This window comes from Myotis nattereri (assembly GCF_964212035.1).
Source record: "Myotis nattereri genome assembly, chromosome: 1".
Taxonomy (NCBI): Eukaryota; Metazoa; Chordata; class Mammalia; order Chiroptera; family Vespertilionidae; genus Myotis; species Myotis nattereri.
Genome location: NC_138075.1, coordinates 181,741,428 through 181,760,508, shown reverse-complemented (window position 1 = coordinate 181,760,508; position 19,081 = coordinate 181,741,428). Strand labels below are relative to the sequence as shown.

Sequence of the window (19,081 nt, the reverse complement as noted above, 5' to 3'; positions counted from 1 at the left end):
GATTGCAGGGCAGGCCTAGAGACCGTACCCGCACACGAATTTCGTGCGCCAGGCCTCTAGTATATATATATATATATATATATTTATATATATATAAATATAAAATTGTAAAATGTTGGATTTGCTAATTTCATCAGATTTGACGTCCTGTCCAGGAGTAAGTCAGAAAGAAGTATATATGAGATGTTCACTGATTGCTGGAAGAAAGGGATTGGTTTTGCAGGTAAATTGTCTCATTCTTTGAAGTTCTGATTTAAAAAATGAGTTCTTAGTTGAAAAATCTGAATCACTTCAAGATGGCACCCTGGGTTAGGTTATGCCTTTCCTGTTCCTCACCCTCCAACATAGTCCTGTTTCCTGTGCAGGTTCTGTTAACAACATTAATCTAAGCAGGAAGTGTGGGTGGCAAACCACCCTACTGACAGAAAACAGCCCAGGCAGGGAGCCAGAAATAGTACAGGGAAAGGTGGAGGTGGGACTCAGGTCAGCTTTACCAGCCTTGATGTAGAGGTTCTTTCCTTTCTGGGCTGCTTTGTATCAGATTCCTCTGAGAGGTCAGGACGATCCCTTTTTTCCCCTCCTTGAAGTCACAGCTCTGTCAAAGCCTAACAGCCCAGGTGTACATAAGAGCACCTTTACGAATGTTTGCATTTCATCTTTACACGTGAAGTAGAGACAACTACCTCCTGGGGTACGCCCCCCCCCCCCCATTTGTTTGTTTGCTTTTTCAGATTAGAAAGCTGAGGCTTCAAGCAATTCAAATTACTCAAGGTACTCAAGGTACTATCTCCAGTGAGTTGGAAAGCTGGGACTCAACTTCAGGCATTCTGATCCCTCTGCTAGAGCTTTTGCCCTACACCTCAGAGATACCAGGGTACATTCTGGGACTGTGTTTTATTTATCTAGTTTTGTATCCCTGAGGACTAGTACCATGCCTGGCATCTAGTGTGGATTCATTCAATGTCTGTTGAATGAAAAGATAGGATTTATTGTCTAAAACTACCACCTGTGAGGAGAAAGATATCTCTGGAAAGTTGTGAGGGAGCTGTGATGCCTCATGAAGTTCAGGGAAGCTGAGTACAAAGCATTGAGGGAGCACTGTAGCAGCCTTTGGGAACGCCCTATTTTCTCTTCTAGGTAGAAGCAGGAGTGTGAGTAGATTGAAGGACACTCCTCAGAGTCAAGAATTCGCTGAAAGAAGGCATTGTTTTCTCCTCTGTGGGTGTGCCGCTGTTTGTTTCCTGCTCTGTGCCCACCTTCTGTTTCATAGTCTCAGATGTCACTGAGGACAACAGGGTCACTGTCAGGCCTTCACAGAGTTATTGGGGGCAGAGTATCACCCAATCCTGCTGCACCCCTATCGCTGTGCTGCAGACCAAGTATCTTATAATGAAACTAGAGGCTCAGTGCACAAATTTGTGCACAAGTGAGGTCCCTTGGGTTGGCCTGCGGGGATCAGGCCCCAGCTCACGCTCCCAGACTCACAGCCCCAGCTTGCACTCCCAACCTCGGAGTCCTGCAGCCCCTCCTGGCACCCTGCCTTGGCCTGGCACTGCCCCCTCATCTGCTCCACCATCCTGCCCGCAGGGCAATTGATCAGGGCGCCCCCTCTTCCTCCCCCTGCCCAGTTCCCTCAGTGCCTAGGAACCGGGTGGTGGTCCCGCCCCCCGCCGCCACTGCTGGTTGCTGTCTACCAGGTGAGTCTGTGAGGTGATGGGCAGGGGATTGGGCCCCCGTTCGCACCCACCTTGACTTGGTACCGCCTGCTCACCTGCTCCACCATCCTGCCACGGTCCCGCTCTCCTTGGGGCCAGCAGCACCTCCACTGCTACCTACTGACAGTGCCTTGTTGCCGATGCCTGCCATGTATTGCGCGGTCCCCTGGTGGTCAGTGCACGTCATAGTGAGCGTTTGAATTCCTAGTGGAACTCCTGAGGGGACAATTTGCATATTAGGCTTTTATTATATAGGATAAATCCCCTCAAAGTCCTTTCTGAGGACTGCCAAGTTTCTGATCCTTTATTTTGTATGTGTGTATGTTGCAGGGAAGTTGCCCTCAAGAAAACTTAGGGAAGACAGAAAGGTAGTTGACAGGTAAAGGCAGATTAGCCTAAGGGTAAATGCTTATTTAATAAATAACACCTAGAGCTGCAGCACAATAAGCAAAAGTGATAAGGACAGACAATAGAGCCTGGAGAAAGACTGTCATTTAAAAAAATTGAAACATTTAAAAAATTAAAAATATATTAAAAATAAATAAAAATCAGCAGAGTAAAATGAGAAAACCGGCATCATTTACTACCCCAAAATATCATAATTGTTAAAAAGAACTGTTTGGGGAAAGAAATAAAAAGGATGATGTAACTACTGAACCAATATTTTTCCTTTTTACTTTTAAGAGATTTTTTTTTTATGTTTTAATATATTTTTATTGATTTCAGAGAGGAAGAGAGAGGGAGGGAACAATAGAAACATCAATGATGAGAATCATTGATCTGCTGCCTCCTGCACAACCTACACTGGGGATCAAGCCCACAACCTGGGCATGTGCCCTGACCGGGAATCAAACCGTAATCTCCTGGTTCAGAGGTCGACACTCAATCACTGAGCCACACTGGCCGGGCTGGACCAATATTTTTTAATGATTGCTTTTCTTTACCTTAAGAAGATAAATGGACAAAAGTGGAGATAGGACTCCATACTGGGCAATTTAACTAGTCTTTTCTGTACTGAACAGGGCCTATCAGGAGCAGGAAATTCAACATCATTTGCAAAACTTTCTCGTCTTACTCTTTTTTTTTTTTTTTAAATGTATTTTATTGAGTTTTTACAGAGAGGAAAGGCGAGAGATAGAGAGATAGAAACATCGATGAGAGAGAAACATCGATCAGCTGCCTCCTGCACACTCCCCACTGGGGATGTGCCCACAACCAAGGTACATGCCCTTGACCTGAATCGAACCCGGGACCCCCCCAGTCCGCAGGCCGAGGCTCTATCCACTGAGCCAAACCGGTTTTGGCTCTCGTCTTACTCTTAAGAGAACTGCTCACCATGCCAGAGGCTGGCTGCCTGTGAAAGGATATATAAAATACTAGCTATGCAACATGCAGTATACATTTTGTATAACTTTGTAACATTTAGTGAACCAAACAAAGGACAACTTTTACATCATCTCTTCCTTTTTGTCTGATATGTTATTATTTTAGAAATCTTCTACCACGTAATTTTAATTTCTTCTTTCACATCACTTATTTTATACCTTATGTTCCTTTTCTATCGTTGCCCTCCTACTTGAAAAAAAGTCCCCATCTCCTTCATGTTTTGGTCACAAACTGTTTTCTCTCATGTTTTCCATCCAGCTGCTTTCTGTCTCTCTCTGGACTCTGTCCACTGAGCCTCTTTACACACTGTACAAGGAGGCCTCATCTACGTAATTCTAATCTTAGCTCTATTTTCCATCTTGGTTGCAGCCCTCATTTATGTTTTTCAGCACAGATTTCCAGCAAGAGGTTTGTGTCAAATAAGAGTCTTAATAATGTTTAAAAGATCAAACAAGTACTGAACAAAATCACGCAAGCTGTAAATCCCTTAAAAGCAGTCTTTTAATGTAATTTTATTTATTTCCCCAAACCCTGAACAAGGCCCCAAGTCTCTGAAGTAAGAGGATTAGCTCTTGAGCTCCCCTTCCCCCAGCTGCTCTGAGCTCCAGATGTCTGCGTCTAGTTCCAGCTCACAGGCAAAGGGATCTATTCCTAAAATTCCTTTGCCGCTCGGGAAAGAGGAGAAAGCGGCTGCTGTCTTATGTGACTTCTCCTATTTTACAAGCAATGAGACGATTCACAGAAAACATGCAGGAGAGCAGAAGAGAGGGCTCGGTTCCTAGGGGCTTTCTGTTTATTTAGATTAGAACTCAGAACGTGCTATCTTCTGATTTGTGTGTTTGGCTGACGGCGGTGGAGACCGGAAGAGGGAGAAAATAAAGAGAATTTACTAACGATGTTGAAGGGACGTCTCTCACATCCCCCCAAAGATATCCCGTCTCCTTTGCTTTGCTTTCTGCACCGCCTCAGGAGAGGACACGTGTCACCTTTTAATAATGCTAATCATAATGGACAATAAATGGTAATTTATGGGTGACCAAGAACCTGTCAGAGCCTTCATTACAACAGCAGCGCAATTACCACCTCTGGGGGTACACTATTACAATGATTACACGTTTGTGTGCCCTTGTCAATGTGCACCGGTACATTTTTTTTTTAAGTCCCCTCACTGAACATGTATTTTTTATTACATAAAAAATTTCCAAGGACACACGAGTAGAAACCCTCTTGCACCCATCTATCGCCCACCTTTAACAACTCTTAACTTTGTGCAACCTCGTTGCACCTCTCTTCTCTCCATTTTTTTCCCCCTCTTGGTCCGAGAAACTTTAAAGCAAAGACCAAAGTGATTGCATTTTACTTGTCAATATTTCAATAAGCATCCTGAAAATTCTATACCAACTTGATTGGTTATCGCAAAATGGACCCGCACAACAAAACGTAGAGAACGCTCCCCTAGGTTCCTGCAGCTCCTGCAGCCGTCCAGGCTCAGAGCCGAGCGTGGCCCTCCCCGAGGGGGTGGGGGGGGAAGGGGGGAAAAGGGGGGGCGGGCGGAAGCGCGGACCCCAGGCACAGGCCCACGCATTCCTCCAGAGCTGGGGGGCAACCCTCCGCCGGGCATGCGCATTCCGGACTCCAGCGTTGCTAAGGCCCCAGGGAAGACTGAGGAGCAGAAGACGGCGAAAGCCAATCAGAGGCCTCCAAGACGAATCAGTCAGCCAATCTGGATTCGAGAGTGAAGCAGGTTCTCGGCATTCGGCCAGCATCCAATCAGAGAGCCGGCCACTTTGGGCGGATTTTTCAAAACAGAGGAAACAAAACAAATCAGGGACCTTTAAAAGGTGCAAAGCGGTCAGAAAGGATCTCCTTCCGCGCCTCAACCCTGTCTCTCCCTTTCTTCCCCCACCGGGTCTATCGCAGAATAAAGCCGACGCCCACCTTCCATCCTCCGCCCAGGAACCGAGGGGGAGGAGTGGCTCGGGAAAGCAAAGGAGAGCCTCGGCGGCCCCCAACCCCGCTGGGGACCGCGGCTGAGAGGCGGGATTATTTTTCAAATCCTGCTGAGAAGCGAAGAATCCCTCCGCGGCGAGTCACGTGCCCCGCCCCTCGGGGGGCCTGGAGAGCCCAAAACAAAAACAAGGGGTTTGGTTGGGCTTCGAGTCGGCCGTGGCGGCTGTGCCCGTGGAGGCTCAGGGCTGGGGGGTGGGCGCTGCGCCCCTGGCGGGTGGGCGCGCTGGGAGCAGAATGAAGCCGGGGCTGTAGGGCGGCGGTGACGGGGGGAGGGGTCGGATGCGGGTCCCGGGCCTCCGCTGAGGCGGCGGGTCCGCGGAGACAGGTCCGGACGCCCCGCCGCACCCAGTCCCCGACGGACCGCGACGCCCGGCCGGTGGAGGCGCGTCTCCGGCACGGTGAGTGCTCCTGCCCGGGTTTCTTTGTTCGCGGTCGGGACTCGGCGGGGGCGGGGTGCCCAGCCCTCGGCCCCGGGAGCGACTCCGGTCCTGCCCCAGCTCCAGCTTCGGGGCAGTGGGCGCCGGACTGGGGCAGATGCTGGTGGGACGCACGGAGAGTCCGGGAGGCTCCGGACAGTCCTTTGGTGCGCCTCCCCCCACCCCCCGTTTTGTCGCCGGCGTTCGCTGGGGTGGTGCTTCTTGAATTGACAGCCCGGGGCCCCGCACAGTTGCGGAACCGGGGCATCCGTGGTCGGACCGCTGTTGTCGGGACGCGGGTGGGCTGGGCTTTTGTCTCCCGCTGGGTCTTGCCCCCCTCGGGTGCCACCGGCGCCGCCGTCGCGGACGGGGAAGGCTCGGGCTGGAGTCCAGCTAGAGGGGCTCGGCGGCCGGGCCCCCGGGAGGGGAGGGCGGGGCGGGGCTCGGAGTCTCCTCCCTCCGGTTCTTTGTTCAGTCGCGAGACTTGCTCTCCCTGCCCCCCTATTGTGCAAAGCTGGCACCCCGGGGCCCGCGGCAGGAGCTGTGCCCGGGGCATCCCACCGGAGAGAGACCCCTCTCCCCCGGCTTCGGGTGGGGCGGGCCCTCGGGACACCGCCGCCCGGGGACGTTTTCCTGGTGGTGAACCGGCCGGGCCGACCCAGACTGGCCGGCCGACGTCACCGCGCCCCTCCCCGTGCCACACCCCCCGGTGGGGTGGTTGGATCTCGCCGGGGACGGGACGGGCCGGGCCCCTCCGCGGCTCGCTCTGGCCAGGTGGTGCTCGTCCCGGCGCCTCTCGCTGGAGGTATTTCCTGCCCTTTCCCCCTGACCCCCATTCCCGCCTCCGCAAGGACCCGCCTAACTGTGTGCTGTCTTCGCTGCAGATGAAGGATTTGGGGGCCGAGCACCTGGCAGGTCGGGAAGGGGTCCAGCTCTTCGGATTGTTGAACCTCTACTTGGAACAGGAACAGCGGTTCCAACCGCGAGAGAAAGGGCTGAGCTTGATCGAGGCTACCTCGGAGGTAAGTCGCCCGGGAACTTGCTGCAGCTGCCGAGAGGGTAACTTTTCTGTTGTTGTTGTTAAGTGGAATCAGGACTGAAGACGGGCAAGTTTCTTAAGACCAACGTCGGGCTTCCTGGAGGACGAAGATACACCTTACCCCGGGTCAAGCGTTTGTGTCTTAGCAAGAATGAGAGTGATGCTGACCCCGGAGAAGTGTTTCTGCAGATGTGGCGCTCCAGCCTCAGCTCAGGGGTGGGAGACTCGCTGGGCATCCTGCAGTTCCCTTGTGGAAATGCCCTTTGCCTGTGAAACACTTGTTGTAGGTTCTCAAATAGTTATTAAACAGACAACAAAAACCCCATAAAGCAAGCAAGTAACCATCTATGTCCATTACAGGGAATCGAACTATATTTGCTATGACCCTCTTGACGTGTGGCACCAGTTCATTTGGTGAACTGCCTAATTCTTTTGAGATGTACATGTGTAAAAAGCAATGATATTTACACTTTTTGTAGCGGAAAAGTGTATTGCTTTAGTTAAGTATTACCCTTTGCCCCGTATTCTCAAAGGTTATGGGAAAAAATTACCTTATTTGAATTGAATCTGTGTGTATTATCCATTTAGTTCTAAGAAAATAATAAACTTGGGCTCTTGGTTTTCATTGCAGAATGATAACACTTTGTGTCCAAGATTGAGAAATGCCAAAGTAGAAGACTTAAGGAGTTTAACCAACTTTTTTGGATCTTGCACTGAAACTTTTGTCCTGGCTGTCAATATTTTGGACAGATTCTTGGCTCTTATGAAGGTATTTAATAATTTTTTATAAATCTTCATTTTTCTATACCCAGTGCCTACTACAATGGCCAGCATAGGAGGGTTCGATAAATATTTGGCAAATGAATGTACTTATGTCACCATACATAAACACTTTTAATAATTGGAACTATGATCTTTAGTGTCAGATTAAGAGACTACAAAATCAAGTGTATTGTATTTTAAGTTAGGTTTTGCTGTACGTCTTACATGCCTTCCCTTTGAAGATTTAACATAGTGAAGACTACTGTTTTTTAGGTAGTCTCTATATACCAGTGTGTATACAGTCCTTACTGTAAGGTTTTCATCTCCCATCATGTTTTTGTTGGAGCCTAGATGTTTTTAATACTGAAACATAAGTGGAAGTATAACAGTCTATTAAAGGTGACCAACTGCCTCTCCTGTAAGTCTGCTCGGAGCAGGGAGTCACAGTCTTACTAACAATTACCAGCAACTGTTAGAGAAATGTGGTGATTTTTCTGCCAATAGGATGCTGTCAGCTGCTGGGTCAGTTTTTAGGGCACTGAAAAGAAAAGGGCAGCCATCTGCCCATGGCAGCTTTTACATATGCTTCACTGCACAGCTGATGCAATGTTTCTCTTGGGCAAAGTTTCATTGAAGTATGGGATGATTCTTAGAGATAAGTAGATAATAAGATTAAAAGATAAGTGGATATGTTATTTTTATATCCAAAGAAGTAGCTTATTTTCTAGGAGTTGAAAGCTTCATGTTATTTTGGGAGAGAATGTACTTTTACGAATTTCATGAGTTTGAAAGACCAAGTATAGGCAGTGTTAGAAACTTGGCTTTTGAACTTGTATTTAATTATTTTTATCTGCATTTAAATAAGTTAATTTAAATGCCCAAAATGCCTTTTATTTTAAAGTAAGGTTAAGACACTTTAAATTGTGAAAATGACTAAATATAATTGTGGGTAAAAAAAAGTACAGGGATGCAGCTTGTTTGTGTTCTGTCTTAAAAGTAGGGGCATTACTACAGTATTCTTAAGTGTCTGCTTTGCTAAATCAAGTAACAATTGTTAGAAGAAGACTTTTGTTTTTTTGTTTTTCAGGTGAAACCTAAACATTTGTCTTGCATTGGAGTCTGTTGTTTTTTGCTGGCTGCTAGAATAGTTGAAGAAGAATGCAATATTCCATCCACTCATGATGTAATCCGGATTAGTCAATGCAAATGTACTGCCTCTGACATAAAACGGATGGAAAAAATAATTTCAGAAAAATTGCACTATGAATTGGAAGCTACTACTGCCTTAAACTTTTTGCACTTATACCATACTATAGTATTTTGTCAGACTTCAGAAAGGTCAGTGGGATTAAAAATAAAAATTTTATACTTTAGATTGCTATAGCTAACAGTAACGAAGTAGAATGCCAGTGAAGTTTATAGTTTTACTTCCTCCAAACTTTTTAATGGCAAGTCCTTAAAATTGTTTACGTCTTTGGAAGTTTAGTAAATAAATACATTGTTTTTTCTTTTCATTGTATAGGAAAGAAATACTGAATCTTGATAAACTAGAAGCTCAGCTGAAAGCTTGCAACTGCCGGCTTACCTTTTCAAAAGCAAAAGTAAGTCAATTTCTTGCTTACATGATTCACAGTTTCTGTTTTGAATTAAAAAATGTTTATTTTACTTAACACTTTTTTTTTCTTGTAGCCATCTGTATTAGCTTTGTGCCTTCTCAATTTGGAAGTAGAAACTTTGAAATCCATTGAATTATTGGAAATTCTTCTGCTTGTTAAAAAACATTCCAAGGTAAATATATTCAGTTCTTATTATTTAAAGCAAGTTTTCTTCCTAATATTTCACTTTGTTTTTTTTTCCCCTGTGGTGACTTAAACATTAAGTAATACTTTATGGGGCTCTTAACTTTTACACTCATTTTTTAAAACATCTCAAGTGTTGAAGTTCTCAAAATGCAGTTTCGACCCAGACAGTATTAAACTGGAAGGGAATCCTGTCCTTAGCCCAGCTTCTTTCTGCATTCAGATGTCCCTTCTGTAGTATTCTTGCAAATTGGTAATACAGTGGTCTGCTCTAAAATACACACTAGGAAGTAGACTTACTAAATACACTGATGGCATCCCATTACATCTTTAGGGCTGATTCATCCCATTAGTAGCATTTCCAAAATAACATTAGCTTCGTTTTTCTTTTTAAACTCCTTAGGCCAGCCCAGTACATTTTTAGCAGTCATAAAGGTGTAAAACAACTAAAGGCACAGTCCCTTTTCTTAGACTTAGAGTCTAGTTGGAGATATATGGAACTTAACATGTAGTGGTATGTTCTGTCATTTATTCTGTGTCTGAGTGCCAGATAATACTGAACGTAGGGAGTACTTTGGCGTTTTGTTAGCAGAAGAGTAAGGTAAGCCAGGAGAGGCACTATTACTGGGAAGGTGTAGACCAAAAGAATCTTAGTAGTGATAGTTTGGGCAGCAAAGGCTTATTATAGCCAGGAAGCTGATGGACTATAGAAGGTTTGGGAATTACTTTAGGGTAGGCTTGTAGATAGAATGTCTAGGTGATAGTCACAAGAAGCTGTGAGAATATCTAACTTGAGTGGTTTTGGAAGTCAAGCATGGAATATGAGGCAAGGAGCCACAAATGATCAGTATTTGGAACAAATGATAGAATGTTGGTACCATTGGAGGAAATTTGAGAGAAGGTAACTTGTGATCAAAGAAGTATGATTTTTACCTTCCAGGTGGTAGATGTCTAGCAGGTATTTAGCAGTCTGGAATAAAAATTCAAGATAGCCCTGACCGATTTGGCTCAGTGGATAGAGCATCAGCCTGCAGACTGAAAGGTCCCAAGTTTGAGTCTGGTCAAAGGCATGTACCTTGGTTGTGGGCACATCCCCAGTAGGGCGTGTGCAGGAGGCAGCTGATCGATGTTTGTCTCTCATCGATGTTTCTAACTCTCTATCTCTCTCCCTTCCTCTCTGTAAAAAATCAATAAAATATTAAAAAAAAAAAAAACAACCACACAAAAACTCAAGATAAATCATAGTTGGAGATCAAGAGTTGAAATTTCTCATGAAATAATAAAGCCTTAAAGAAACTTGGAGTCTTTTGCTTAGAGGTTGGTTGAAATTATGTTGGTTGGGCTTTCAGTGTTGGCAGTTTCACCATTAGGAGCCAAGTGAAGGAAGGTACACCTGACAGGTAAGAGCACTATCAGGTTGGGAAGAGGTTTTCAAGAAGGAGGTAGCCAAGAGTATTGAATTTTGATGAGAGGCCCATTATAATGGGAATTGAAGGAGGTCATTGGATACCTAGGAGATGATGTTAGTAGAATGAGAAGGGAGTGGTAGAAGCCAGAATGCAGGGGGGTTAAGATGTAGCTGGAATGGTAGCCAAGATGCTATAAAATTGTCTTCTGTTTGTGCTAAAAGTATTTGTGAAGTATTTTGTTTTTAACAGATAACTTCTAGCTTGTGTTTTAGTCAGGAATTTATTAGTTTTAATGTAAACCATTTATAATTTATCTGGAAATATCCTCAGTGAAAATTGATTCCTTGAAATAAAGTGGGGCACTCCCTGGTCGTGGAGAAACTACGCCCTTTTGGGGAAATTCCTCTTCTGTTATACTGCTAACTTCTCCATTAGCATTTATCTGGTATCTTAGTGTAAATGCATATTTTTAGCAATCAAAAAATGCTTTGTTACAGAAACCTAAATTATTAATTTCCTTTGCATTGGGACTGTTAAAGAATATACTTGATAATTGATAGTAACAGATAAGTGTTTTTAGATCAGTGTGTTTTCTTAATAGGCAAAACTTTCTATGTATTGAATCCTATGTAAATTATCTATACCTTTGGTGCTCATCTCCTAAACCAGTGGTTACCCATATTTGACTTCACACTAGTATCACCTGGAGAGCTTTAAACAAATTTTTGATTCCCATGTTACACCCTACATCGATTAAATAAGAACATCTGGGGTGGGAGCCAGGCATCAGTATTCTTTTAAGGAGTGTAGGGTGATTCCAAGGCACAGCAAGGCTTGGGAACCACTATTTAACCTCTTGATTAAAATATTTTTTTCAGGTTAATGACACTGAATTCATTTACTGGAGGGAGTTAGTTTCTAAATGCCTCGCTGAATATTCTTCTCCTGAATGCTGCAAACCAGATCTTAAGAAATTGGTTTGGATTGTTTCAAGGCGCACAGCCCAGAATCTCCACAACAGCTACTATAGTGTCCCTGAGCTGCCAACAATACCAGAGGGGGGTTGTTTTGATGAAAGTGAAAGGTAAGCAGATTCCTTAACTGATTAGACTTGCCAGACAAACTATACTCAAAATGGGACCCGGGAATATTATAAGGCATCAGAGAAAGTCCCTAGTCTAATAGCATCTTTTCTTCAGGTGAGAAAATTAGCCAGAAACAGTTAATTATTAAAATAGGCTAATAATTTAGAAGTGTGCTTCCCCTCCCTCCTTTTTTAATAGTTTACTTACTTTTAGAGAGAGAGGAAGAGAGAAGAGAGTGGAACATCGATGGGCTGCCTCCTGCATACCCCCTACCGGGAATTGAGCCCATATCCTGGGCATGTGCCCTGACCCATGATCGAACCAGCAACCTTTTGGTGCATGGGACAATGCCCAACCGAGCCACACCAGCCAGGGCCCCATTTTTCTTAATAAAAACAAACAAAACACCATGCTGTACATTATATTCCCAAGATTTATAACTGGAAGTTTGTATCTTTTGACCATTTTTACCCACCAGCCCCCTCTTTTTGCCAACTACCAATCTATTCTATTTGTGAATTTATGAGTTCTGTTTTTTTAGGTTCCATGTATTAGGTTAAATAGAATGTTGTCTTTCCACTGACGTTTCGCTCCTCCCCTTTAAAAAACTGGTTGTTTCCCATCTCCTTTGCTCTTTGAAATATAGTTTTAGTTTTTTTAAAAAGTGAAACAGCATTCTGGGCTTTTCAGTGTTAGTATGAATTCCTAATATGGTCTGTGGGAAGAGGCTGTGGTTAAAGTGCCTGGGGGGGGGGGGGGGCGGCAGGGAAGGAACCACCGCCACAAAGGTAGCAGAATTCTGTAGATATTTTTACAGTTTTGTCAAATGCCATTGTCTTCTATTAAGTTAGATTGTTTTACATGGTAGGGATAAAGGACCAGAAGTTCCATTTCATAGTTTATTGGTTTTTTGGTTGGATATTGAAAATATTAGTGATACAATTATTAATGCAAGAAAGATGGCGAAATCATGCCATAGGAGATATGTTGTCCTTAGCCTGCATTTATTGGATCTAACTTACTTAAAATTGTACAATTAATTGATGATAGAGTTATTGGTACAAGAATAATAGCTTGGCAAATAGTAATTTGTTGAAACCTGTTAAGAAAATCTGTATTTTCTAAGGAGATTATAATAGAGTTCAGTTTAGGAAGTCCTTATAAGTTAAATTTTCTCACTGTAAAGCTTAAATTTTGAATATAAAGATTCTGAGACTAGAGATACTTGTTTAGCAGTTTTATTTTGTCTGTAAAACATTTAAGTATATTTAAAATAATGGACTTTGCTTTATCTCTTCTTTTCTCTTTAGTGAGGACTCTTGTGAAGATATGAGTTGTGGAGAAGAGAGTCTCAGTAGCTCTCCTTCCAGTGATCAGGAGTGCACTTTCTTTTTCAACTTCAAAGTGGCACAGACACTGTGCTTTCCATCTTAGAAATCCTGCTGTTCTGTGTCAGAATTTAAAGTGTGTGTACAGGTTTCCAAGCAATAAATGGGGGAGTAGGTAGTTCCCTGGTCCAACCCCCATCTAGGCAGGAACTGCATAGACTGGAATATACCTACTTTCTATTTATTATTCAGATCAGATCTGGCCTATTTTCATATTTAATCCTAAGCCATCAAATGGGTTAGTGCCTCTTGAACAAGTAACAATACTTTAGACATTGGCACTTTATTTTTCTCGTTGATCTTTAGCTACTTGGGGGAGGAGGGAAGGTATTGATACCTTCAATTTTATTACTTTTCAAGAATTTTTGAAGATGAATAGTATAGGTAATCTTAAACTTTTTATAAAGCCTTCAGGTGTCTTTATTTAAACAGATTGGGAGTGGGCCAGTACTTCCTTAGCAGGGAAAATGGATAAACCTTTAATGGTTTATCTTAAATCACTCCCCTACCCCCATTCTCAGAACAGAGAATACTAGTATACTCTTAAATGTCAAACACCTTCTTTGTTTCTTTTTTTAAATAATCACTTACCTGTTGCAGACTCTATAAACTTGGGAATTATAATGTTGCCATATCTAAATTTTAGTATGTAATGTGTTAGTTGAGGTTTCTGCCAAAGCAGAAATAATCAACAGGCTATGGTTATTAGGTAATTGCATTCCTAATGCCTAAGTATTCTGACTGTAGTATTATTTTAATGTTATTAAAACAATCCATAATCTGATAGTTTTGCATGCACCTGTGTTAAAACAGTGCAGAAGGTTGAACAGAACTAGGTAACTGTGGAATTGTTAAATGTTGATCAAGTAGCACATTTTATCTCATTTTCATATATTAAAAAAAGTCTGCATGATTACATTTTACTTCCTTTGTAATTTACATTTCAAAAATAATGGTATTAGTGTATGGGTGCCAAGATTGAATATAAAGTAAAAAAAAAAAAAAAAAGGAAAACTTAAGTGTGTGTAGTGTTACAGTTTTGAGCATATCTGTGTGGTGGTACAGCCATAAGAATAGGGGACTTATAAACTCTGTACACATGGAATTCTGTACAGAGAATTTTTAAATTTTATAAATTGTATATGAAAATGTAAATCTTAAAAAAATGTACATAAAAATACTGTATTTTTTTACCTTGTGTGTGATAGTCTAGTAATTGCATGTAAATATAATTTATTGTGTATTCTGTATTATAAATCAAACATTGATGACCTACTTTTAATGGTAAGTCAACATCCATTGGATGTTTCCTGAAGTGGATCTTAAGTAATAATGGATTACAACTCAAAATAAAAATATTAATGAATTGTACTCCTTGTTTGCAATCATACCTTAATTTTTTGGTAAAAGAAAAAGTGCTTGCCTTATTTCAGTAGGGAGGCTTGAAGTGAGGCTGGTGTGCCTTCAGGATAAGCCCTCTCTCTGTCTGGTAACCAGAAGTCCTCTCGGTAAGACTTCCTTATCACAGTTTGGCCCATAGCCTTGGGAGATACTGAAAGTGAATCTGTCATTTGAGAATTGACCTCTCTCTCAGATGGACTCATATTAAACAAAATGCCTATTACTTTATAGTGAAAGGCAACAGGTATCAAGTAGACCAGAGTACTCAGGTTGGCAGATTAGTATAATCTCTGAAGACAAACCAAATTCTAATCAGGTTTCTTGGTGAATCAGCATGTAGGGGTGGTGGTGGCTGTGACTGAACCCTGCCAGCCTCTGGCTCTGGACATCTTTTTCTAAGCCTTTGGGCTTGGCTTGTGTTGCAAGTGGTGGTTTTGGTTTTGGTTTTGGTTTTGTTTTTGTTTTTGCATAGGTTTCCCATTGAGTTTGACTATAGACCTTTCTTTTCTCTAGTTGATTAGAGAATCATATTCAATGTAGTTTTCCTGTGATACCTCTTCTTTGGAGATATGGGCATGTTTTCCTACTCTGCTAGTGGAGAGTCCCTGCTTACATATTTTGGTAAATAGTAAACAATATATTCTGCTTTCAGGTGTTTTTTTTTAAATTCTCACTTGGAGTTATTTTTCCATTGATTTGTAGAGAGAGTGGAAGAGAGAGGGAAAGACAGAAATATTGATGTGAGAGAAACACATTGATTGGTTGCCCCTAGCATGCACCCTGACCGGGGTTCGGGCCAGGGAGGAGCCTGCAACCAAGGTACATGACCTTGATCGGAATCGAACCCGGGACCTTTGGTCTGCAGGCCGACGCTCTATCCACTGAGCCAAACCAGCTAGGGCTGCTTTCAGATTTTGGTTTGCTGAGATGTAAATGTTATTTGTGACTTTCCAAATTTTGAAACCTTTAGTTCTTCCAGGGTTTTGTTACTTTTCGTACTAAATTCTCTTTCTGTGTGACTCTGTCCACACATAGCTTCATCTGTTCTCCTTTCTGGTTTTTAGTTCATGTTGTCTAGAGCTCTTTACTCTCAACCTGCTTAGTCACAACTGGCCATCCAACTTGGAGGTTCTGATTACTCCCAGACCTGCTCTTCCTGTATAATCTATCTTGGTGGAAATGTATTCTATCTACTCAAGTAGGAAACTTAGATGATATCCTAGTCTCCTCCCACCTGTTTACTGGAGGTCACCATTGGTACGATTTCATTTATACTTTACTGGTATAACTCTGTCTTTTTTCTGCCACAGGTTTGATTTAGACCTGCATACTTTATCAGCAGGGTTGCTACAACTTACTGATCTCAGCCTCCAGGCTTACTCCTGATTCCTTTGCTGCCTGGGTATCATTTAAAAACATGCAAATATGTCTCTCTGAAAAATTGCTCAATAGGTACCTCAGTCAGAATAAAGTCTGTATGATGATAGACAAGTCTTCCTCACCAGAACACTGCACCTGTCTTTGGCCTTTTTGCTTTTCCTCTTCCCATTCCCTTAAATGTGTGTTAAGCAAGGTAACTGAAAGCTCGGTGGAAGATGGATTGGAGCAGGTAGAGGTGAGTAGGAGGGCGACTGGTCAGGAGTTGTGCACAAATCTAAGAGGTGATAAAGGACTGAACTAAGGCAGTGGCAATGGGAATGATGTGAATGATCCCACGTCCCGCGTGGTTCTGGGTTTGGGATCTGGAGAAGGGGCTGCACGCAAATGAAAGAGACAGACAAGAAATAATAATTTAGAAATATTGGGGGCCAGGCGGGGAAGCGCAATGCAAGAGAAAGTACTTCCACTAGTGCCCAGGCCTTGCCAACCTTTTATTCAATTTTGGATACACATCTAGCTCTTAGGTAATTGCGGTAATAGACTATCTGAAAGGTCAGTAAATATTAGAAAGATGTACTCTGAGACTATTTGGTCAGGAAATAGCTTGACCCCCATTGTCTGGACTAAACAATCAGTGCATAGCTTTGGCCCTTGCCATGGGCTCAAGGTTCACCAGCATTCAGGGATCCTTGTTTACACTTCTCTGATAGTGAAGACAGTGGGTGGCTTTCTGCAGAATGAGGAAGAGGAAGGAATTGAGAAGCACTGTCTATTCTCTTGAGGCATTACTGGGAGACTCAGACAAGTCTAGGAGCCTGGTTATGCCCTCCTCGGGCCATTCAACCAAGTGGCTTTCCCATGACTGGTGAATAAAATAGAGATTTCAGACTCCTGCACCATTTAGAGTAGAGAGGGAGCGAAAGCTACCATTTTGGTCTCATGTTTGCTCCTTGACTTGGCAAGAGATTTGGCTTTCCCGGTTTTGATTATGACATTTCCTGGGATGTGGTGTGCACCCTTTGCTGCTTTTGCTCTTGTACACGCCGAAGTATCACTCTGTCTAGTCCAGCCGTGGGCAAACTATGGCCCGCGGGCCGGATGCGGCCCGTTTGAAATGAATAAAACTAAAAAAAAAAGACCGTACCCTTTTATGTAATGATGTTTACTTTGAATTTATATTAGTTCACACAAACACTCCATCCATGCTTTTGTTCCGGCCCTCCGTCCAGTTTAAGAACCCATTGTGGCCCTCGAGTCAAAAAGTTTGCCCACCCCTGGTCTAGTCCTGGTCTCCACCAATTTGACGTTCAGAAAGTGAATTTGGACAAATAATGTGTTTTAATCCCCTGTCACACTCAAGTGAATACTCAGGCGAAGTATAGAGGCATTGGTTGCAGCATACTTCTCACATTTTAAACCATTTTCTTTATCTAGGATCTGACTTTTTCCTTCAATTCCTTTCACTTCAATATTGGGTTTAAAATAGGAAGTTCCCCTCTGCCTTCCACCTTCCCTTGTGCATATGCAAATTGTCAGCTTATTGAGATAACCAACTTATGTGATTCTTATATCGACAAAGACCATGTATTTTTCATTTGTCACTTTTGAACTCAGGTTTTCTAATTATTTGTACCAGAAATGGTCAACAATGTACCATCTTTCTATGTAACAAATCAGGTTGTGTGGTCGTTTTCCCAACCAGTTAATGAGCCTTCCCATCCCAGTGCATGAAGAGTGCGCTTCCCATCAAGAGGCGGAGTCTATTCCCCTTGAGTTTAGTTGGCCCTCTGCCTGCCTTGCCTACTACAGTGCAGTGGAAGACGGTCCGTGCATGCCCAAGCCTCGGCTTTAAGAGGACTGGCAGCTCCCTTTATCCCTCTTGGAAGCCAGCAGAGTTGCTCAGGTTGGATAACTGAGAAGATGAGAGGTCGTGTGGAGAGAGGCTCCTGACATGCGAGGCCATCTCCCATATTAAAGCCTCAGCTAAGCTCCCAGCTGAAGTAACCCGCAGAGCACCCTTAACTACATAACACAGAGCAGAGGAGCCATCAGCTGATCCCAATCAACCCAGAGACTCATGAAAAATAAGTTGTTTTAGGCCACTAGATTTTAGGATGGTTTCTTACACAGCAACAGATAACTGAGACAGGTTGCTTGTTTACAGTCAAATGATGGTCATATCTGAGAGGTAAGATTAACAGGTGATTTTTTTTTCTAATGATGCTCATCTGTGGTCTTCATCCTCCCCTGAAATGGATTTGAATTATTAGTGTATTAACAGAATGTAGAAAGAACTTTTAAAAATACATGATGTCTTTTCCTTAATTAAAATCTTTAATGGCTTCCCAGTGCTCCTAGGCATTAAATTCAAACCCTGTACCATAGCTTACAAGACCCTGTTTGATTTGGTCCCTGCTCCCTTCTCAGGCTCACTCGCATGGCATTCACAGACACACACACTTTCCAGCCTAATTGTATTTTAGCTCCTCCCACTCTCCATGCTTTTGCTCACTACCGGACTTCATGCACACTGTTTCACCTGCCTGGAACATTTTTCCTGTCATCCCCAGTAGGTAAAATCCTACTTATCACCTTAGGAGTTACTTCATTCACTCATTTATTCACTTTTCATTCACTTACCGGATATTTGAGTGCCTTTTCTGTGCCAGGCGCCACACTAAGTGCTTAAAATATAAAACCAAACAGAATGCACAGTGTCCCTGTCCTCATGCAACTTACATTCTGGTGGCAAATAATTAAATTGTCAGGAAATAATAGAATTTGTTAAATCCTCACCCAAGGATATGTTTTTTTTTGGTTTTTTAAAATATATTTTTATTGATTTCAGAGAACAAGGGAGAAGGGAGAGAGAGAGAAACATCAATGATGTGAGAGAATCATTGATTGGCTGCCTCCTGCACGCCCCCTACTGGGGATCAAGCCTGCAACCCAGGCATGTGCCCTGACAGGGAATAGAACCATGACCTCCTGGTTCATAGGTCCACGCTCAACCACTGAGCCATGCCGGTCAGGTGGAAGGATATGTTTTTATTGATTTTAGAGAGAGAGAGAGGAAGGGGGGAGAAAGAAAGAGAAAAAGGGAGAGAAACATTGATCCATTGCCTCTCATGGGAATTGAACCCACAACCTTTTGGTGAACGGGATGACGCTCCAACCAACTGAATCACTTGGCCAGTAAATAATATAATTCTTAAGGTTGTGATGATGTTTTCTTCCAAGAAATCTTCCTGGAACGCCCCAACTTTCCTCTTCTTGTCAGTGCTGCATGTC

General features: G+C 43.1%; 1 protein-coding gene across 1 annotated transcript; it reads left to right on the top strand.

Moving 5' to 3' along the window:
* The first annotated feature begins 5,064 nt into the window (after positions 1–5,064).
* On the top strand, positions 5,065–14,379 carry CCNG2 (cyclin G2). The gene is made up of 8 exons (XM_081100861.1): positions 5,065–5,509; positions 6,412–6,549; positions 7,198–7,335; positions 8,416–8,666; positions 8,851–8,929; positions 9,018–9,116; positions 11,415–11,620; positions 12,932–14,379. The coding sequence occupies exons 2-8, from the start codon at positions 6,412–6,414 to the stop codon at positions 13,053–13,055; spliced, it is 1,035 nt and encodes a 344-aa protein (XP_080956987.1). The 5' UTR covers positions 5,065–5,509; the 3' UTR covers positions 13,056–14,379.
* Positions 14,380–19,081: the final 4,702 nt, after the last annotated feature.